Source organism: Chanodichthys erythropterus, chromosome 15 (genome assembly GCF_024489055.1).
Source record: "Chanodichthys erythropterus isolate Z2021 chromosome 15, ASM2448905v1, whole genome shotgun sequence".
NCBI lineage: Eukaryota > Metazoa > Chordata > Actinopteri > Cypriniformes > Xenocyprididae > Chanodichthys > Chanodichthys erythropterus.
Window position 1 is genome coordinate 5,974,121 of NC_090235.1, and position 19,210 is coordinate 5,993,330.

The window sequence follows — 19,210 nt, forward strand, 5'->3', positions numbered from 1 at the left end:
ATGTTAACAAAGAAAATTAGGTTAAAAAATACTACCTTAAGTTTAGATTTTTTAAACTTTTTTTTGACCTTCATCTTGGCATTTTCATTTCTATCAAGTATGTTTATTTTTTTCTGATCCTGAATGATTAAAAACAACACACACACACACACATAAGCTGTACATAGGTTTATAGTAAAATCTGATTCAGTAGTTGATTCAGTGGATCTCTTTTTACTCTCAGTAAATTATTACATTCATTTAATTGCAGTCACAGTGATATTAGCTCTCAGTGACATAAGTAAAATGAGTAAATTTACTCAGAGCCATAAGTACAAACTTACAGAGGAAACTGATAGCTAAAATTAGTATGAAAACAAAGGAGCAATACTACATAAATACAGCTAGTACAGTTCTTCTGTACATTTAACAAACCTTGTCTTCTGGGATTTGATCTGTAGGAAGCTGTGCACATCTAAAAAGGAATATTAAAAATTTACAAACTGTTCAGATTTGAAAAAAGATACAAGATTATTAGAATTAGAATTAGAATTATACCACTTCCCAGCCATTCACTTTAATATTCACAAAATACCTATCATCATTTTCTGGATCAATGGCATCAGTCTTTGTACAGATGAAGTTGATGCTTTTGCATTCTCCTCCTGGTCCCAGTTCTTCAGTGCAGTGCTTTAAAATCCCCCAGGGGGCACTGTCAGTGATTGCTCGATTGATATCACTTATAATCCACACAGAAGTGCAATCTCTCAGTTTCTACAGGATTTGAAATATAACACTGAGTTAGGGGAAATGTTCTTAGTGGCATAATATATTTCTTTTGTGGTTAATCTGGCAAACTGTTCATTAGAAAGGAGCAGAGTAAAATATTTACAGATTTCCACAGATCATCTCTAATCTTATTGCAGTCTCCAGATCCAGGAATATCAACAAGCACAATGTGTTCCAGAAGTTCACGACAATCCGGAATCTTGATCTTCACACTCTTCACAAGCGGCCAGTACCAGCCACCGGAATTTGACTCACTGTGTTTTATGTAACTTGCAACATACTTGACAAATTCAGAGACCTGTTGAGATAATAAAATGCTTTGTTTTACTTTGCTGAAAAGCAAATTATCAATGCATTATACATTTAATATGTTAAATATTAAAGTCTCCTAAAACTTACATCACTTTTTGAACTGTTTGATTTTTCCTTATTAGAGGACAAAAAGTATTCAATCTCAGCAAATTTATCATCATTCTTGAGCTCTTCTAATGTTTTCTCATCTGCATCATTTCCATACACCGCATTGATCTTTTCTACAGCAATTTCATACAATTCATCATCCCTGTCCTCGCTTTCATCCGACAAAACATTGAAAAGATCTTTGAGCTCTTTCTCCCACTCCTGCAGAGGTACACAAAACACAATATAGGAAAAAAATATGGCTTTGTTCCATTCCCTACAGTCTGATTTATTTACATATTTATGAAGAAATCTCATTAAAAGCATATTCAGATTAATACAAATGAGGAAACCTCTTTAGAGAAGAGTTCAATCTCTGCTATGTAGTTGGAGTCAGTCAGATTGGCTTCCACCTGAGTAACAACGGCTGTACAGGCACCAAAACAACCAGATGGCAGAAGATCCTTTTTCCCCAATATTGCACTTAATAGGGAGCTCTTTCCTTCTCCTGAACTTCCAGAAATCCCAATGGTTGCCTTCTTCCTGTTGCTTTTATCTATTTGATCTGAGTTTTTGTTGAATCTTTTCATAATTTGCCTCACATTCTCCATGATCATATCTGTGCAGAACAAAGAGCCATGTTTCTGATTAAATAACATTTTTGTAAGCAACATAAGTGACAGATGTTTAATTCTATTATAGCAGGTTCCCACCCTTTTTACTCCAAGCCCCCCTCCTCTCCATATTCACAAAAACAACTGTATTCTTGTATTATTACTTTTCAACTCCATGTTATTATTTTTAAACAATAGAAATTCAAGAAAGGTTTAATCATTCAGTGTTCTTTTTTGCAAACATTCTTTACAACTTAAAATACTTGCTCTTCTCAGTTATACAGTAAGCTAACTTAAATAAGCACAAGTCAACCTGCCATAGCAAACAAGACCACGGGGTGACGCCAAAGGACCGGATCCATTTGGAACTATCACATCAAAATATAAATGAAATATAAAAACATGTGAATGTGTGGAAACTCAGCGATCTGAAGGCTGGTCAGTGTCATCAGTGAACAGCTCCTCTGTCAGAACAAGCAATCGTGTCTATGTTTGAAGCATGTAATGCATATCATAATAACATAAACACTCCTCACAAACGTATCCAAAACATTTTGACAACTACGTGAATATATTCCATAATTTTTAACTGTGTTCATGCAGAAATATGTTATAGTGATCAGTGATCCGAGAGCTTACATACACGGTTTGTTTGCGCGTCAATAATAATGGACTTGCAGATCCCTAATGTGCGACTGCTGTATGTCACTGTAATCGTCTTTATCTTCATTAATTATCATCCATCAAAACTTTTTTAGCTTAACTGGTTTGTTGCATGTTTAGTTAGACTTATAATCTGATGTTTCATTAGAGTAAGGTATTTTGTTACATTGGTGGGATATAAGGAACGCCCGTCACTTTAAGAGTTCGGAATGCATAATGACGTTGAAGCTAGAATGTTAGAATGTTTTTCACGCAGTTCAGTGATGTGAGGGAAGTTGCGAGAACAATAAAAAGTAAAATAAGTCCAAGTATGAGTCATCATTACAGACAGAACAATTGACCCTTAGCTAAGCCACGCCCGAAAACCGCCACAGGTCAAGCTTTCGAGCGAGGGAAACATGCTGAAGCGTTGTGCGCAGGGATTGTGTAAATCTGATACCCGGTATCATAAAAGTTTGGACGGGGTGGTGGAATTTTTTTTCCCTTCCCGAAACCTAAAACCCAAGGGGAGAAATGCAGGTGTTCTGACAATTTGTGCTACCCTGTCAGATTTTGCTATCTCCAATTGAAACAGTGAGTAGCAAAATCTGACAGCGAATAATGCAAACATTACCTATCAGATTGTGCTTCTAGCGTGATATTAACGTGGTTTATGGCTTTATTAACATCTACACCTACCCAAACCCTAAATCTACCCTTATAATAATGCAAGTACAGTAGTGGTAGCACAATATGATATAGCATTAATCGTTAGAACAAGTATAAATCGAAAGCTAAAAATTCTACTTATCAGATTGTGCTTTATTAACATCTACACCTACCCCAACACTAAACCTACCCTTTACAATAATGCAAATAGACTACAGTCATTTTGTGTTATTTATCATGACAACAATGATGTAATATTGATGTGCGCCATGCAAGCCCGGGTACAATCTGACGGGTAGGTTAGCTAGCTAGCTAACTCAGCATCATTGCTTGGAAATAATGACGGTTCTTTGTTCATAGTGCATATATTTGAACGTAAAATAATATGATTAAAGGCAAGACGGAGTAGCTGGCGTGCTAAAAAATACAAGCGGGAGAATATCATTGCAAAGTGGTCAGGCTAATGTCTTGTGTTTATTCCACAAGACTTATGGATAAGCTGCTTGATTTATAATTATTAGGTTATTTTCACAAATTTCACTTAAAGCTGCTGTAGGGAGTTTTTAGAAAACATTGACTTAGCCTGAAAATTTGAACAAGCACAACTCACTGCTCTATGCTGCGCTACAGCCCTCCCTCCACAGCTCCTCCCCCATCACAACGGAGCCTGCCGTGAACGCGCAGGCTAGTAAGGCGGATTTCAGTTATGGCACATTCACTGGTACAGACGAAACATCAACAATATGATTTACATTGACTATGGCCTGCCCATACTTTGACTACAAACTTGGTCCTCAAAACATTATGTATTTTGCAATACATGTAATCCCTGACAGCAACATAGTGTCGGCCCAGATCCGGCCCACACCTGGTCCGCATGTAATCCACATGTACCAGATATGGGCCGGATCTTGGCCACACTATGTTGCTGTCTGGGATGTAACTATATGACGTTGCACTATTTTTATAAGTAATAAATAGCTAGTATGATAATATAACGGTAACTAACGTTACAGTATGCAAGTAATTATTCTATCGATATGTAATGCTAAATAAGGTTTGCTAGTACATTATTTCAGCAACATGACAAGCCAGTGAATTAGTAGGTTTCAATAGTTGCTTTGCACAGTGCATGACATTTTATCTGTATGTTATACAGCTAGAGTTTTGACACTGAGTCAATGGGCTCCGACGAGGAATCCACACCCACAGCGACTTCGAGGAGTCAACGGGCGGGGAGAAGAGGAAGCCGTGGTGTGCGCGGAGCATCAGGCGGGGGACGGGCAGGCCTGTTTTGAAATTATCTTAGTTGTGTAGTTCTTAAAAAATGAAACAAATCAAGCAGGGATACTTACTTGTCAAGCAGAAATGTGGCTGACTCTGCATCGGTTTTTAATCCTTTCAGGACACGCAGCTCCCTCCACCTCGGAAAAGCCGCTCCGATATTTACCCTCGTTTTATTTCGGGCTCTATCTAATTCTTTCTTTTTGGCTTTTTTATCATCGTCATCTGTCTTTTTCCGTTTACCCGTCTTTATTTTATGAGCAGGTGCCACTCGAGGAATTGGCAGTTTGGATTGTTTGTCCGGCATAAGCAAAGCTGCGGCACACCGGTAATCTTGAATTTGAACGCCTGTACGCGCTCTGCATGAGAGTGGTGTGATCAGCGCACACGCGAGCTTGATTGACACTGCTAAGACACGGTGCGGTGTATTTCTGCAAATGGCAATAGGACCACTGGGAGGAGCCAGAGGAGCTTGATTTTTTCACAGATTATCTGTCTCATATTCTACTGTCAGGACATAATGTCAGGTTTAACAAATATGTAAAAAATACATTTTTACAAAAGTTAGCAGCTTTAACCTGCTGTGGATGAACAAAGCTGTTCCTCAATTTGTGTATTTCTCATTTGAATGGTCAGTGTACTAGGTGGCTGCTGCTTGTGCTGGGAGCTTTAGCTTCAATTTTGATCAAATTATTTTCGAATCGGTTGCATATTATGTCGTGGATATATCCCTTGAATGCATAGTCCCTTTAGTCTTGCTCTCTCAGATATTTCACCTGTTTGCCAAAAATGACTAATTATCTCCTTGAAAATGTCTGACACCGGTGCATACATACTGTAAATGACTTGCCAGGCGCGAAAACTTGACAGGCGTAGCAACAGTAACTAAGGAGGGCGGGGCTTATCGAAGGGTCCATTGGCGACGAAAATGGCTGATGATTTCCCCATGCTGTCGTTATCTCCCCTGAGCCCCTTTTTGCTCCATCCTGGTGAGCCTATACTGTATACAGTCCCATGGGAGTAATGGAAAACGTCGTTTGAAACATACCTGCTAGCAACGGGCCTCGTATGGCGTTATTTTACTGACAAATGTCAAGAGCACATTATTGTGACGTGAGAGCACAATGCGCGAGCGCAAATCTGTACGCTTGCGCGCGGATTTCCTTTGCTCTCGCACAAAATTGGACCAAAACATTAAACATTAATTTAAAACAAAAGAAACTAATTGAATGTTATTTAGAAGGAAACACAATGCATTAAGAGCCGGGGGGTGAAAACTTTTGAATTCAAATATCAAGGTAAATTGTACTTAATTTTTCTTCCGGGAAACATGCACGTATCTTCTGTTGCTTCCGAAGGGCAGTAATAAATGAAAAACAATGATATTTAAATAAAATAGAAAAATTGTGACATCTTCATCCTGTTCAAAAGTTTTCACCCCCACACTTAATGCATTGTGTTTCCTTCTCATATATTCACTGCTGGAAAGGGTTCAAATATGCAAAAAATGCTTGAAAATTGAAGAATCTGCAGGACCTGGAGGATTTTTCTGATGAACAGAGCTCAGTTTAACTGCTCAGAACAAACAAGGGACTCAAGAACAACCATCACAAAACAAAAAAAACAAAAAACAGTCGTAGATCATCCAGGTAACCACACACAGTATTAAGAATCAATGGTTCACATACTTTTGAATGGGGCCATTTTAATAAATTCAGCTATTGTTTTGTCTTGTGAACTAAATATAAACATCTTTTATGTAAAATATCTTACTCAGGACAGTACTCAATAAAAAATAACATGTATGTTCCCTCTTATTTTATTAAAATGATTCAGTTTAGTTTCAGTCATGTGGCATTTATGGCACAGGTGCTTGACTCAAGATAATGAGATGGTAAATATGGAGTTTGCTTGTTCTGTGTTGGTGTGGGTTTTCTCCAGGCACAATCAAAATACTTGTAGGACAGGTAAACTGGAGACTCTAAATTGTGTGAAAATTATGTAAATTATGTTTCTGTACATTAGCCCTGTGATGGACGGCCTGAGATGCTGGGATAGGCTCTAGCATCCCTGTGACACTTCATAGTAATTGTGGGATGGATGGAAAATCCTGAAGGGGAAAAACCATACATTCTTATTTAAGATGTATTGTTTTTTCGGTAACAATTTACATTAAGATTCCCTTTGTAAAGGATTTATAAAGGTGTTTGTTAATGAGTAATAAGTCATTTACAAATGCATTATAAATCATTAATAATGCAGTTATAACTGCATGAATAAAAAGGGCGACTTTAATGCAATACCTGCCAAATAGTGAGCCGTTTTTAACTCACATGTTATAAATGCTTAATAAATACATTTTCAGATTCCTGGTTTATTTCATGATGCAGCAAAAAAATTACTATCATAATTAGACTGAAGGGTGTTGTATTTGTGCTTTTCTTATTAATATCTCATGACTGCCACTTGTCTTACTATGTTGCTTACCAGAAGTTTCTGTCTTACCCATGATACTCTCCAAAAAAGTCATGATGCCTATCCACAGCAGTTTATAAAAATAAATTTATTATTTTTTAAAGACAAAATTCCAACTTTATTTTGAAAATAAAACAAAAGATAATAACCATAACCAAGTTATGGATAATAACCATAACTTGATTAGATAATAATGAAAAATTTAATTCCAGTATTAGTTACCTGTGACCCCTAATGTAGGGTGGACACTTGTGAACCATTTATTAATGAGTTATAAACATTAATAACCTGTGAAAGTGAACCTTAATGTAAAGTGAAAAACTGTGAATCATTTATTAATGAGTTATGAACATTAATAACCTGTGAAAGTGAACCTTAATGTAAAGTGGAAACCTGTGAACCATTTATTAATGAGTTATGAACATTAATAACCTGTGAAAGTGAACCTTAATGTAAAGTGGAAACCTGTGAACCATTTATTAATGCGTTATAAACATTAATAACCTGTGAAAGTGAACCTTAATGTAAAGTGAAAAACTGTGAATCATTTATTAATGAGTTATGAACATTAATAACCTGTGAAAGTGAACCTTAATGTAAAGTGAACACATGTGAACCATTTATTAATGAGTTATAAACATTAACAACCTATGAAAGTGAACCTTAATGTAAAGTGGAAACCAGTGAACCATTTATTAATGAGTTATGAACATTAATAACCTATGAAAGTGAAACTTAATGTAAAGTGAACACATGTGAACCATTTATTAATGAGTTATAAACATTAACAACCTATGAAAGTGAACCTTAATGTAAAGTGGAAACCAGTGAACCATTTATACATGAGTTATAAATAACCTGTGAAAGTGAACCTTAATGTAAAGTGAAAAACATGTGAACCATTTATTAATGAGTTATGAACATTAATAACCTATGAAAGTGAAACTTAATGTAAAGTGAACACATGTGAACCATTTATTAATGAGTTATAAACATTAACAACCTATGAAAGTGAACCTTAATGTAAAGTGGAAACCAGTGAACCATTTATTAATGAGTTATGAACATTAATAACCTATGAAAGTGAAACTTAATGTAAAGTGAACACATGTGAACCATTTATTAATGAGTTATAAACATTAACAACCTATGAAAGTGAACCTTAATGTAAAGTGGAAACCAGTGAACCATTTATACATGAGTTATAAATAACCTGTGAAAGTGAACCTTAATGTAAAGTGAAAAACCTGTGAACCATTTATTAATGAGTTATGAACATTAACAACCTGTGAAAGTGAACCTTAATGTAAAGTGAACACATGTGAATCATGTATTTTATGTACTAAAATGAGGCCGCGGCCATCTTAGCAGTGCGTCACCGCACGTCACTCCAGGATAACTGAAAATGGGCAAAGAGGCAGGACGTAGTTTAACTGAGGTGCCATGGTTACTGAAAACACGCTACTTAGCTCGACGTGACCATGTTAGCAGGAAAAGGAGATACTATCTAAAATATTAATATTCTGATGATATAACTTATCTTTATTAGTTAATAAAGATAAGTTATATCATTAGAAAGTTATAAAGGTTTACTGTCAATCTACGGCGTCTTTTTTACGATATGCTCCAGCACCAGTAACTTAATTGAAATTTGTGTCAGGTTTGCACATGACAACACGAAAAATCAAAGGGGACTTCATACCTTTATAATGAAATAGTGATCGCGAAATAAATCCAATCCGTTGCACTTGGGTAAAATGTCCAAGAGTGTCCATTTTAAAAAACAAAAAAAAAGTACTTTTTGTCCACAAAAGCATTAAATCCATGAAATGTTAATATATTATCCATTGTTTGCATCACATTTCTTCTGAATGATCTGCTCTCCATCATCGTTCTTCAAGAAATTATGCAATCTGAGCAGCGTTTATGTTGTAAAACTGTATATGATCATATATCTCACAAAAAAATGAGCCTGCATCCAAAATGCAGCAGTTTTAGTTATAATATCCAAGCAGTGCTGTCGGAGTTTGTGGTGTCTTGAGAGGGATATTCTCCAGCCATAGTCATAGTAAATCTCTCGAACAAAACTTTTAGCCAATGCCACGACGATCCTTTCCTTCCGCATGCGTGCACATCTACACAGACGCACATCTGTCTCCACCATTAACGCAGCAAACCATATTATTTTATAATTGTATAAAATAATCGAGAAAAAAGCACAAACACGGCAGAGATGCCAAATTCAGCGGCTGGAATTAGCTGAGGTGACGGTCACAGACAGCAGCGACAATTTGTACCAGCTGTAAACATGTTTTTTCTGCTGTAAAATTGGCCATTTCAACACGGGACTCAATGAGATTCTGCTCTCTTTTGGAGCCTGTCCCTAGCGGCCAGTCGATGAATTGCAGTTTAAGTCACTTCCGTATTGGACTCAAGAGAAATTGGGGGAGGTTGCCGCTTGCTTTAAACACAAAATTTCACTTCAGAGCATGGCTACGTCCGAAAACCTAGGTAGCTGACTTGCTGCCTCACTGCCTTATCAAACAATGACTTGTAAGTCAGCATTTGTGCATGAAGGCACCTCATGAAATGGATTTCGGACAGAGTTCTGAGGCAGCATAAGAGTTTGATGATCTACAGCAATATAGTGCGAGCTTTGGTGAGAACTAAACAAATATTTAATTACTACATTACTCTCGCTAGAAATGACATCAAAAGTGGAAAATGTTGGTCAAAAATGTACATTTACTCACAAACTGGCCAGCAAACGCAACTTTCGGACGCCATCTTTATTTTTCTAGCTCAACTGTCACAGAATGGAAAGCACAGGATTGTGGGATATCAAAGGCAGCTAAGGATACATCTATGCTACCTTCAGAAATCGATCAGATGAAGGTATCTCAGGAAACAGGAAGTGAAGCTAACACTGAATTCGGACGTGCCTTGATGCCTTCCTACCTTAAAATGTGTCCTCAGAAGGCAGCATTTTCCAGTTTTCGGACGCAGCCCATGTCGGAACAGTACTGGTAACTGCATGACTTCTTCTTATGATAGTGGCAAGTCTTTATTGGATGCTCACTAGCGCCAACTCCTGTTACACGCCAGAACAGGAGTGATGTGATGTAGTGATGTAACCCTGAAAGAGTGATATGACCTGAAAGAGTATATAAAGTGTAGCCTAATATATTATTGTCACGTCTAGTTTTCTATAACTATAGTTATCTTCATAATAAAAAAAAATGCTGCATCTGAATCCTACTCCCTCACTGCTCTTTACACCAAACGTGACAATAATGTATAATAAGCAATGTATTCTTCTTCTTTTTATAATAATAATAATAATTATTATTATTATTATTATAAGTATTAGTAGTAGGTTATATAATCGGAAGCCAATCGGAAGCCTCTCAAGCGAGGACCTCTACATTCTAATTGGTTGCCGCCGAACCGCGTCATAGCTCATTACCATAAAGTTAACCTGATTTCAACTCTCCTCGACGCTCTCACCGTCCAAGACGCGCCGCGCCGCTCTCGCTGGAGCTCGCCGCCGGCTCTCATTGAAAATTAATGACTAGCGTCACTTTGACGCTCTCGCTGCCGGCAGTGTGAACACACAGTAAGCCAGGAACACACCAAGCCGACGGTCGGCCGTCGGGCAGTTTTTCTTCGTCGGCCGACTAAGTTTTCTCAGTGTGTTCCGCACCGTCGGCTGAAGTTGGTCCTCGTCTGCTTTTTTCGGCCTATTTGAAATGTTGAATCGCCGTCGGAGCTCGTCGGTCCATCGGGCCATCTGATCATTCTGATTGGCTGTTCAGTTACTGCCACCTGCTGGTTCGGAAAGGCATTTTATCTCACGCAGGCGCAGAACTGACGTGCTACTTGGCCGTCGGCTGTTTAGCGTCGGTTTGGTGTGGCAGGGCAACTTTGGACACAGACGCTGCCGACGTGAACCAACCCCACAGTCTGCTTTCGTCGCCACTAGTTTGTCGCGTCGGCTTGGTGTGTTCTGGCCTTTAAATAACCGCTCCGGCGTTCCCACGCAGGTACTGTAATGGTGCGTTCAAGTCATGTCGGAAAGATCATATTTACGAGCAGAACCGACATGAACGCCACCACAATGTCGTAAATACCAGTGAGAAGCTCGTAATATTCTTTAAGATTCGATCTGTGCGAGTTGGGGGCGTGGCAGTGAGAAACATAGTGAAATACCACAATACTTACAGGTATTTAGCAGTGACATTGTCAGGCTTTTCTATTTACAACGAAGTAAGCTGATTACCAGTAAAAATACGATAGCATCACAATATAAAAATGTAATATGTAACAATAAAGTTTACAATGGCTTCATAAATTAATTTAAAAACATAAAAAAGCAACATACAACTAATGCACATTCTTTGCTCTACATTTTTTAGAAGCAGAAGTGTTGTTATTTTGTGTAATTAATTTAGAGAAAGCACACCGCCATCATACTCCGACGAAAGTGACTTGAATGCACCTACAGTCGTACTCACGACTTCCCACCTCGTAAATACGAACTTCCCAGGAGGACTTGAACGCACCATAAGTGCGGATGGCCAAAGTCAAATACTCAAGTTACGGTGGCCTTTATCATGATATCAAAAATAATTATTGAATCCATATTAATATGCTAATGTTCTGTAATGGTGCATTAGGTCATTGATTTAAGGATCTACATAACTGTTAAATAAAAAAATACATATTTAGGTGGCTTTATTCAGCTTGTATCAAATATGTTTGGCTTATAGGTGTGATGCTTATTATCTTTTTTTGGAATACTTGATTGTTTCTCTGAACGTTTTAATTTGAGTTTACTTGCATAAGCCACTTTTCATGAGAAGTCATGCTCTGTAATTTTGTGTTGTAAAAGAACTTTTTTTATTATTTTTTTTGTTTGTTTTTGTTTTTTGTTTTTTTCAAGTTTAAAGTTGTGTTGTGGTGAGACATGCATCAAAAATAAAATATTTCATCTGAAAAAAATACTATCTTCTGTGTGTACATTAATAATTAATAAATACATGATTCACATGTGTTCACTTTACATTAAAATTCACTTTCACAGGTTATTAATTTTTGAAACTTATTAATAAATGGTTCACAGTTTTTCACTTTACATTAAGTTTCACTTTCACAGGTTATTAATATTAATGTTCATAACTCATTAATAAATGGTTCACAGGTTTCCACTTTACATTAAGTTTCACTTTCACAGGTTATTAATATTAATGTTCATAACTCATTAATAAATGGTTCACAGGTTTCCACTACATTACGGTTCACTTTCACAGGTTATTAATGTTCATAACTCATTAATAAATGGTTCACAGGTTTCCACTTTACATTAAGGTTCACTTTCACAGGTTATTAATGTTTATAACTCATTAATAAATTTTTCACAAGAGTCCACCCTACATTAGGGGTCACAGGTAACTAATACTGGAATTGCATTTTTCATTATTAATATCTAATCAAGTTGGTTATTATCTTTTGTTTTATTTTCAAAATAAAGTTGGAATTTTGTCTTTAAAAAATAATAAATTTATTTTTATAAACTGCTGTGGATAGGCATCATGACTTTTTTGGAGAGTATCGTAAGACAGAAACTTCTGGTAAGCAACATAGTAAGACAAGTGGCAGTCATGAGATATTAATAAGAAAAGCACAAATACAACACCCTTCAGTCTAATTATGATAGTCATAATATTAATAAGAAAAGCACAAATACAACACCCTTCAGTCTAATTATGATTTTTTGCTGCATCATGAAATAAACCAGGAATCTGGTTGTGAGTTAAATAAGTGTTAATAAATTTATTTATTAAGCATTTATAACATGTGAGTTAAAAACGGCTCACTATTTGGCAGGTAGCCTATTGCATTAAAGTCACCCTTTTTATTCATGCAGTTACAACTGCATTATTAATGATTTATAATGCATTAACAAACACCTTTATAAACCCTTTACAAAGGGAACCTTAATGTAAAGTGTTACCGTTTTTTCTTACCAATTTTTTAAAGAACTTTTTTATTTTATTACTTTTTTTAGTTTTGATTATAACTAATTATTATATTAGTTATAATTAATTAATTGGCTTACCCTCAGAGGAAGATTGTAATGGTACAGGAAGAAGAGGAGGTGTATTCTTCATCCAGTTATATGCTTCCATCTCTTCTTTTGGTGGTCCAGAAATGGCTGATCTACTAAACATATGGTATTTCCATATGTTAATTCAGATAAGTCACCTTTTTCTATAGTGCTTTTATACAATATAGATTGTCAAAGCAGCTTCACAGAGATCAACAAGAAAATAATAGAATCAATTATGTACACTCCATCACAGTTTGTCTCATAATGCTTTTTTTTTTTTTTTTGCTGGGTGATAATACTTATAGCCTAAATGTCTCATGGTGCTATAAATGAGTCTCTTTTATAAAGGGAGTTAGGGAACATTTCTTTGCTCCTGAGTAAAACACAATAACTGAGTCACTTTGAAATGACAGTATTTCCTAATCTTCATCAAAATATATTTAAAGCATATTATGTATATGGGAGAAGTCAGAATTTAGCAAGGATTTTAACCCATGTTCTCGCCTTCAGGTTTCTCTGTCCAAATGTCCATGTCCTTTCATTCATTATCCTCACCTTTCATCGACTTCCATTGATTCATCTTCCTCATAGATTTTAGACACACATTCAATCTCTTCATACACCTTATTCCCATCATCCCCTTCATCTGCTTTAGAGCAATTTTCTTCTGATTCTTCGCCATTATTCCCAAATATGTCTGTGTCCCATTTTTCCCAGTCCTCATCCTTACAATCATTTCCTAAGCAGTTTAATTGTAGCAGTTCACCATTTCCTCTGGATAATATCTCTATTTCATATACTTCATTAGTATTGTTCTCCACAGTAGCTTTGACCTTTTCTAGGTCCTCAGGTTGAAAGCAAACTATCACACTTTGTTTGAAAATAAAAACCCCAGAGTTTTCTAAATGTCCAAATAACTGTGAGGCGTAGCTTTTTAGAGCCAGCGTTATGAGTCCTGGGGTCAAAGGGCAGCCCTGATGTAGCAGTTTGTATTTCTCAACTGAAAAATGTTCTTTTGCATCACTGAGGAGATTTTCTATAATGAGAAGATCTTGTCTCAGAGACGGGTTTGACCGCTTTTGCTGTTCTAGCTCATCCTTAATATGACTCAAACTTATTAAAGCATAATGTGTTTTGGGAGTGATCATGACAGTAGCCGACTCTTTTGGTATCCGCCCCTTTGGAAGGGACTCAATGACATCATCTAGATGTCTTGCCAGAATAGTTGCAATGATGAGGAAGTCAACATTAAAAAATTGTTGACTATCATCATGTGGACTTTTCACAGTTTCATTAAAGTGTTTCTCAGAGCAGTTAAATCCACCACTGTGGATTCTGTCATAGAGTTTCTTTATGTATGGAATTAAATCCTGAATGATGTCTTTATAGAAGGAAACTGGGATGCCGTCTGATCTCGGTGTGTCTGACACTTGAAGAGAATGTACAGCTGACACAATCTCAACCTCACTGACCACATGTGAGCTTTCTTCACCCATCAATGAACCCGTCTCATCTGTCAAAAGGTCCTTTTTTAGATTCAGCCATTGGAAGGCTGTTTGTATCTGGGACACATCCTGAATAGGCATCGCAGGGATGTTGATCTCTAAAGACACAGGCCGATGGTCTTTGTTTTCATTTATTTCTAAGTCTCTTATTTCACAACTTCTGACACGCCACATACATTCTTCTGGAACAAAGAAGTAATCCAGCCTGGATGAAGGACAATCTTTTCTGCAGAATGTATAATCCTGTTTTATGGGGTTCTTTCTTCTCCAGACATCAACCAGCTGAAGAGATTTCATGAAATTCTCCACAAATAACAGCAATTTATTATGAGTACTGTTTATTGTCAAATTGTTCCATTTTTTGTCAATAAATCTATTGAGAACCGTGTTGAAATCTCCACCAATCACCAGCAGCCCTGTGGTCATGGACTGAAGGTACCTTGAAAGTTTTTCAAGGGTTTTTTTGTCTGTGTGATGATTATAAACACTAACAAGAGTGTACGACTGACCTTCCAGTTTACATTTCAACACAACATATGCTCCCCTGTTATCTTTTTCATCACTTATGTATTTGAAATCTAGTGTTTTCCTCACTAGTATGGCTGATCCCTTGCTGAAGGAGGTATACTTTGTGTAGAAAATATACCACTTATCTTTATAGTCTTCTATAATATTTTCATCTCCTACTCTAATGTGGGTCTCTTGAAAGAAAATAACATCCGAATTTTGTAGTTCTTGAAATTTCTGATCTCTGTGTTGCTTAAGTCCATTAACATTCCAAGTGATGAATTTTATGGTCTGTGAAGCCATTGACAGATCTGCTCTCACAGACCAAAGATCGTCAGCTTAGTAAGTTCCCTATCAAAACAAAAAGTGATGGAGGGTAGGAACTTTCTGTGTTGCATTTTGAGTGAATTACTGAGACATTTTTAGTAGTAACAATAGACATTTTTATCCAAATTGATTTCAATGCTTTTTGGCTGAATTTAATTTCAGTACTTGGTTTGGCCAGCGGTGTTGTGTAACACTTGTTAGACAGGTTATCATGTATCTGCTTCTCCCCCAACTGCACCTTCTTAATCAGGTTAGATTCTTACAGAGCAGGTTTTATAATGTCAATAAAATAATGTCAATGTTACTTTTTTAAAACTAAGCATCAAGAAAGCATAAATAAAATTTGTTCAAATATTGTCAAGCTTTCACTGTCTCTTGTCATGGTATAAATGCCTAAACCAATCTAAAACAACCAAGGAATAGGATATTTTAACATTTAACACTCACATGAGTTCCTTGAATTTCTTGCATTTATACAAATACATAACATCTTTAAACAAATACATCAAATTATAGATGATGATGTCAAATAGTTGTTTGACAAATCATACAGAAATAGTAATATGTATTTCTGTGGATTGTTTTGAAAACCTGAAATAGTATAAAAGAAGTTCTGACATAAAGTTGTTTCAAAATTATAGCTAACCTAAAGCACCATAATAATTTGAAGGAAAATTTACCTTTAATCTCTCAGGATAATGTCTGTGGGACAGAACACTGCCGTCGATTTAGCTGTCACATGTCCAGGTAAGAATTCTGACGTTAGATCTGATTCACCTGTGGGTGTGGACATCTTGTTGTCATAACCAAAGAGAAAAAAGATCATTAGAAACGGACACATTTCTCCTTTGTGATTTTATTTCACTTTACATTGCATTAAATAATTGTAAAATCAGTAGCATATATTTACTTGTTCTGAGTACTAATACTGAGAACTTTTTTTTTTGGTCTATCTATGGTATGCAAGTATATAAACACAAGAGTTTGCATATTGTTTGCATTTCTCTTTTGCTTGTCCTTTTAGAGCTCTGTGTTTGCCCTTAGGCTGAGGTTGAGTACACAAAGTTCCCTTTCGATACGGAACAAGTACTGCATGTGGGGAAAAACTCCTTTTTTCCTTGATACTGAAGCCTTATTCAACAACACAGTGCAACTGCACGGCCATTGATTCAAACTGGAAAACTTTTTGAACCAATGACGGTGCGGCGGAGCTGTGCGAGCCTGTGGCGATGCAGTGCCCCAAAGCCCGCCAAAATGGGTGGGGCATCTGGCTATATAAGCGAGCATTTCGCCATGGAATTTCAGATCTTTCTCCTTCAACGACGATGGCACTTCTCTTTGCTGGACTTCGAGACTGAACGCCTTCGCCTTCTCTCGCCTGCTGGAACAGCTCGCTTCTCGCCATTGAAGAGGCAACGCAGCAGACCAGCTGAAACTCGCCGACCACCTGCAGCGCCGGCGCCCTCGCAGACTGCCCGCCCTCGAGCACCGCTCTCGAGCCGCCCTCGAGCACTTCCGGTTTCTCAGCGTTTCCCCTGCCGCTGTCCGGCACGCTTTAAAAGAGCAATTTCCAGCGGTTTTCACCACTCACAAAAGAGCTATTTTCACCGCCGTTTTCACGCCACTGCGACGTTGTTACAAATGTCGCGCCACGGCTGTGACACATGCAGAGCCCCTCTGCATCAGGATGACGGGCACGGTGAGTGCGTTTTCTGCCTGGGCAAGTCCCACGCAGAGGCAGCGCTCACTGGGACTTCATGTTCTCATTGCGAGAACATGAGTGTCGCCTCTCTGCGCTCGTGGATCGCTTTCTTCACGGAAAGCAGTCCCGCCCCTCGCGCCCACCTGTTCTCTTCCTCCCACGAGCCTGCGAGGAAGAAACAGTGGGACAAAGGGGCTCAGCACTCGGAGACGAGTGATCTCACACCGGCTCAGCCCCCGCGTGCCTCACTCTCTCCGCCAAGAGAGTCTTCTCCCGTCCTGTTCTCCCATCCTGAACAGCGTCCCTCGGTTGAGGTGAGCGACCTCATTTCATTCAGCGGTTCTGAGGACGAGCCGCTTGATGACAGCATGGCTTCTGAAACGGAGGAATGGGCCGGCGACCCGGCGAAGATGAGTTATTCTGCGTCCCCTCCAAGGTTGTTGAGGAACTCGACCTCGAGTGGGCTCCCCCGGAAGAGCCAACGAGCAGCAGACTGGACGAATGGTTCCTGCCGGGACGCCGCCAGGCCCCTCGCCATTGCTCTGCACCATTCTTCTCTGAAGTATACGACGAGCTAACCAAGTCGTGGCGCGCCCCCTACTCGGCCCGCTTATGCACGACCACCTCTGCAGCTCTCACCACCATGGATGGCTCTCAGGAGAAGGGCTATGAGCAGATGCCACCCCTGGACGAGGCAGTGGCTGCTCACCTCTGTCCTCCCGCAGCTGTGGGATGGAAGAATAAACGGGCCCTTCCAACCAAGCCCTTCGGGACGACCTCTGCTCTAGCTGGTAGGGCCTACTCATTCTCAGGCCAAGCTGCCTCTGCGCTCCACACCATGGCCATTCTCCAGGTGTTCCAGGCCAAACTCTTCCGTTCTCTGGATGAGGCTGGAACTGACACTCCTGCCTTCCGAGACCTCCGCATCACCACGGATTTGGCCCTGGCCATTGGGCGGTCAATGGCCAGCCTTGTAGTATTAGAGCGCCATCTCTGGCTAATTTTTAATTTTGAAATTAAAATTTAACAATACTCTTATTAACCTTATTTAATGATACAAATGGACTCTTGATGTAAAGTGTTACCATTTCATATAAATCCAAACAGTTGTTCTGTTGCTTAAAAATTACCATCTTTACACACAGACATAGCAAATTTTACAGAGATTAAGGAGATCGACAAAGTGGCCTTCCTCGACACCCGTCTCTCCCGCCGGTCTCTTCTGACCCGCCGTAGAGGGCTTCACCGAGCCCTTCACCGCTGCACAGAAGTCGTCCCAAGCCATGCGACTTTATTAAACGTACGTATTAAACGTACTTAAGTATTGAAAGTAAAAGTACAAATAAATGTAAAATACAAAAAGAGCAAAAAAAATATTAAAAATTTTTCTATACACAGTTTGAGCAGCAATATTGTGTTCAATTTTAACTCTATTACATTTTGTTTCTTTGAATTAAAAAATGGCTAAATGTTCATTGTAATTTTTTAAATATAAAAAATACTAATATATTAATTATACACTGACCGTTCATGGTAATTCATAGTGCATTATAACTAATGTAAGAGACAACTTTAAAATGTTAAAATGTAAATGTTGAAATTAAAAATTAACAATACTCTTATTAACCTTATTTAATGATACAAATGGACTCTTGTTGTAAAGTGTTACCATTTCATATAAATCCAAACAGTTGTTCTGTTGCTTAAAAATTACCATCTTTACACACAGGCATAGCATGGGTCTATTATATGTAACGTTATACTTTCACACATTATTTGCCTCTTATTTTGGAAAACTTGATTATCTAATCAAACTATGTGTTGCCGATAAAAAAAAAAGAACTAAAATTGAATACATTTCTGATTTATGTTTCTGTCGCTGTATGATGAGAATACAGTTTAAATATCCAACGTCGCTGGATAATGAATGCATAACAGCGAACAAATGGATATAAACTAATGCAAACAAATATTAACAATCGTGACATTAAAGGGTTAGTTCACCCAAAAATTAAAATTCTGTCATTTATTACTTACCCTCATGCCGTTCCACACCTGTAAGACTTTCGTTCATCTTCAGAACACAAATTAAGATATCTTTGTTGAAATCCGATGGCTCAGCGAGGCCTCCATAGCCAGCAATGACATTACCTCTCTCAAGATCCATGAATGTACTAAAAACATATTTAAATCAGTTCATGTGAGTACA

At 37.8% G+C, this 19,210-nt stretch overlaps 1 protein-coding gene across 1 annotated transcript in view; it reads right to left on the reverse strand.

Annotated features, from left to right (window-relative positions):
• LOC137002147 (nuclear GTPase SLIP-GC-like) overlaps positions 1-16,010 on the reverse strand; it is a 28,423-nt gene extending 12,413 nt beyond the window's left edge. Inside the window, exons 1-8 of the mRNA XM_067361654.1 lie at positions 15,980-16,010; positions 12,970-13,070; positions 1,521-1,786; positions 1,168-1,389; positions 872-1,066; positions 575-753; positions 415-454; positions 36-119 (exon numbers count right to left, since the gene is read on the reverse strand). Coding sequence (XP_067217755.1) covers positions 36-119; positions 415-454; positions 575-753; positions 872-1,066; positions 1,168-1,389; positions 1,521-1,786; positions 12,970-13,039 — 1,056 coding nt within the window. The 5' untranslated portion in view covers positions 13,040-13,070; positions 15,980-16,010. The remainder of the gene's footprint in view (positions 1-35; positions 120-414; positions 455-574; positions 754-871; positions 1,067-1,167; positions 1,390-1,520; positions 1,787-12,969; positions 13,071-15,979) is intronic.
• Between the last annotated feature and the right edge of the window lie 3,200 nt (positions 16,011-19,210).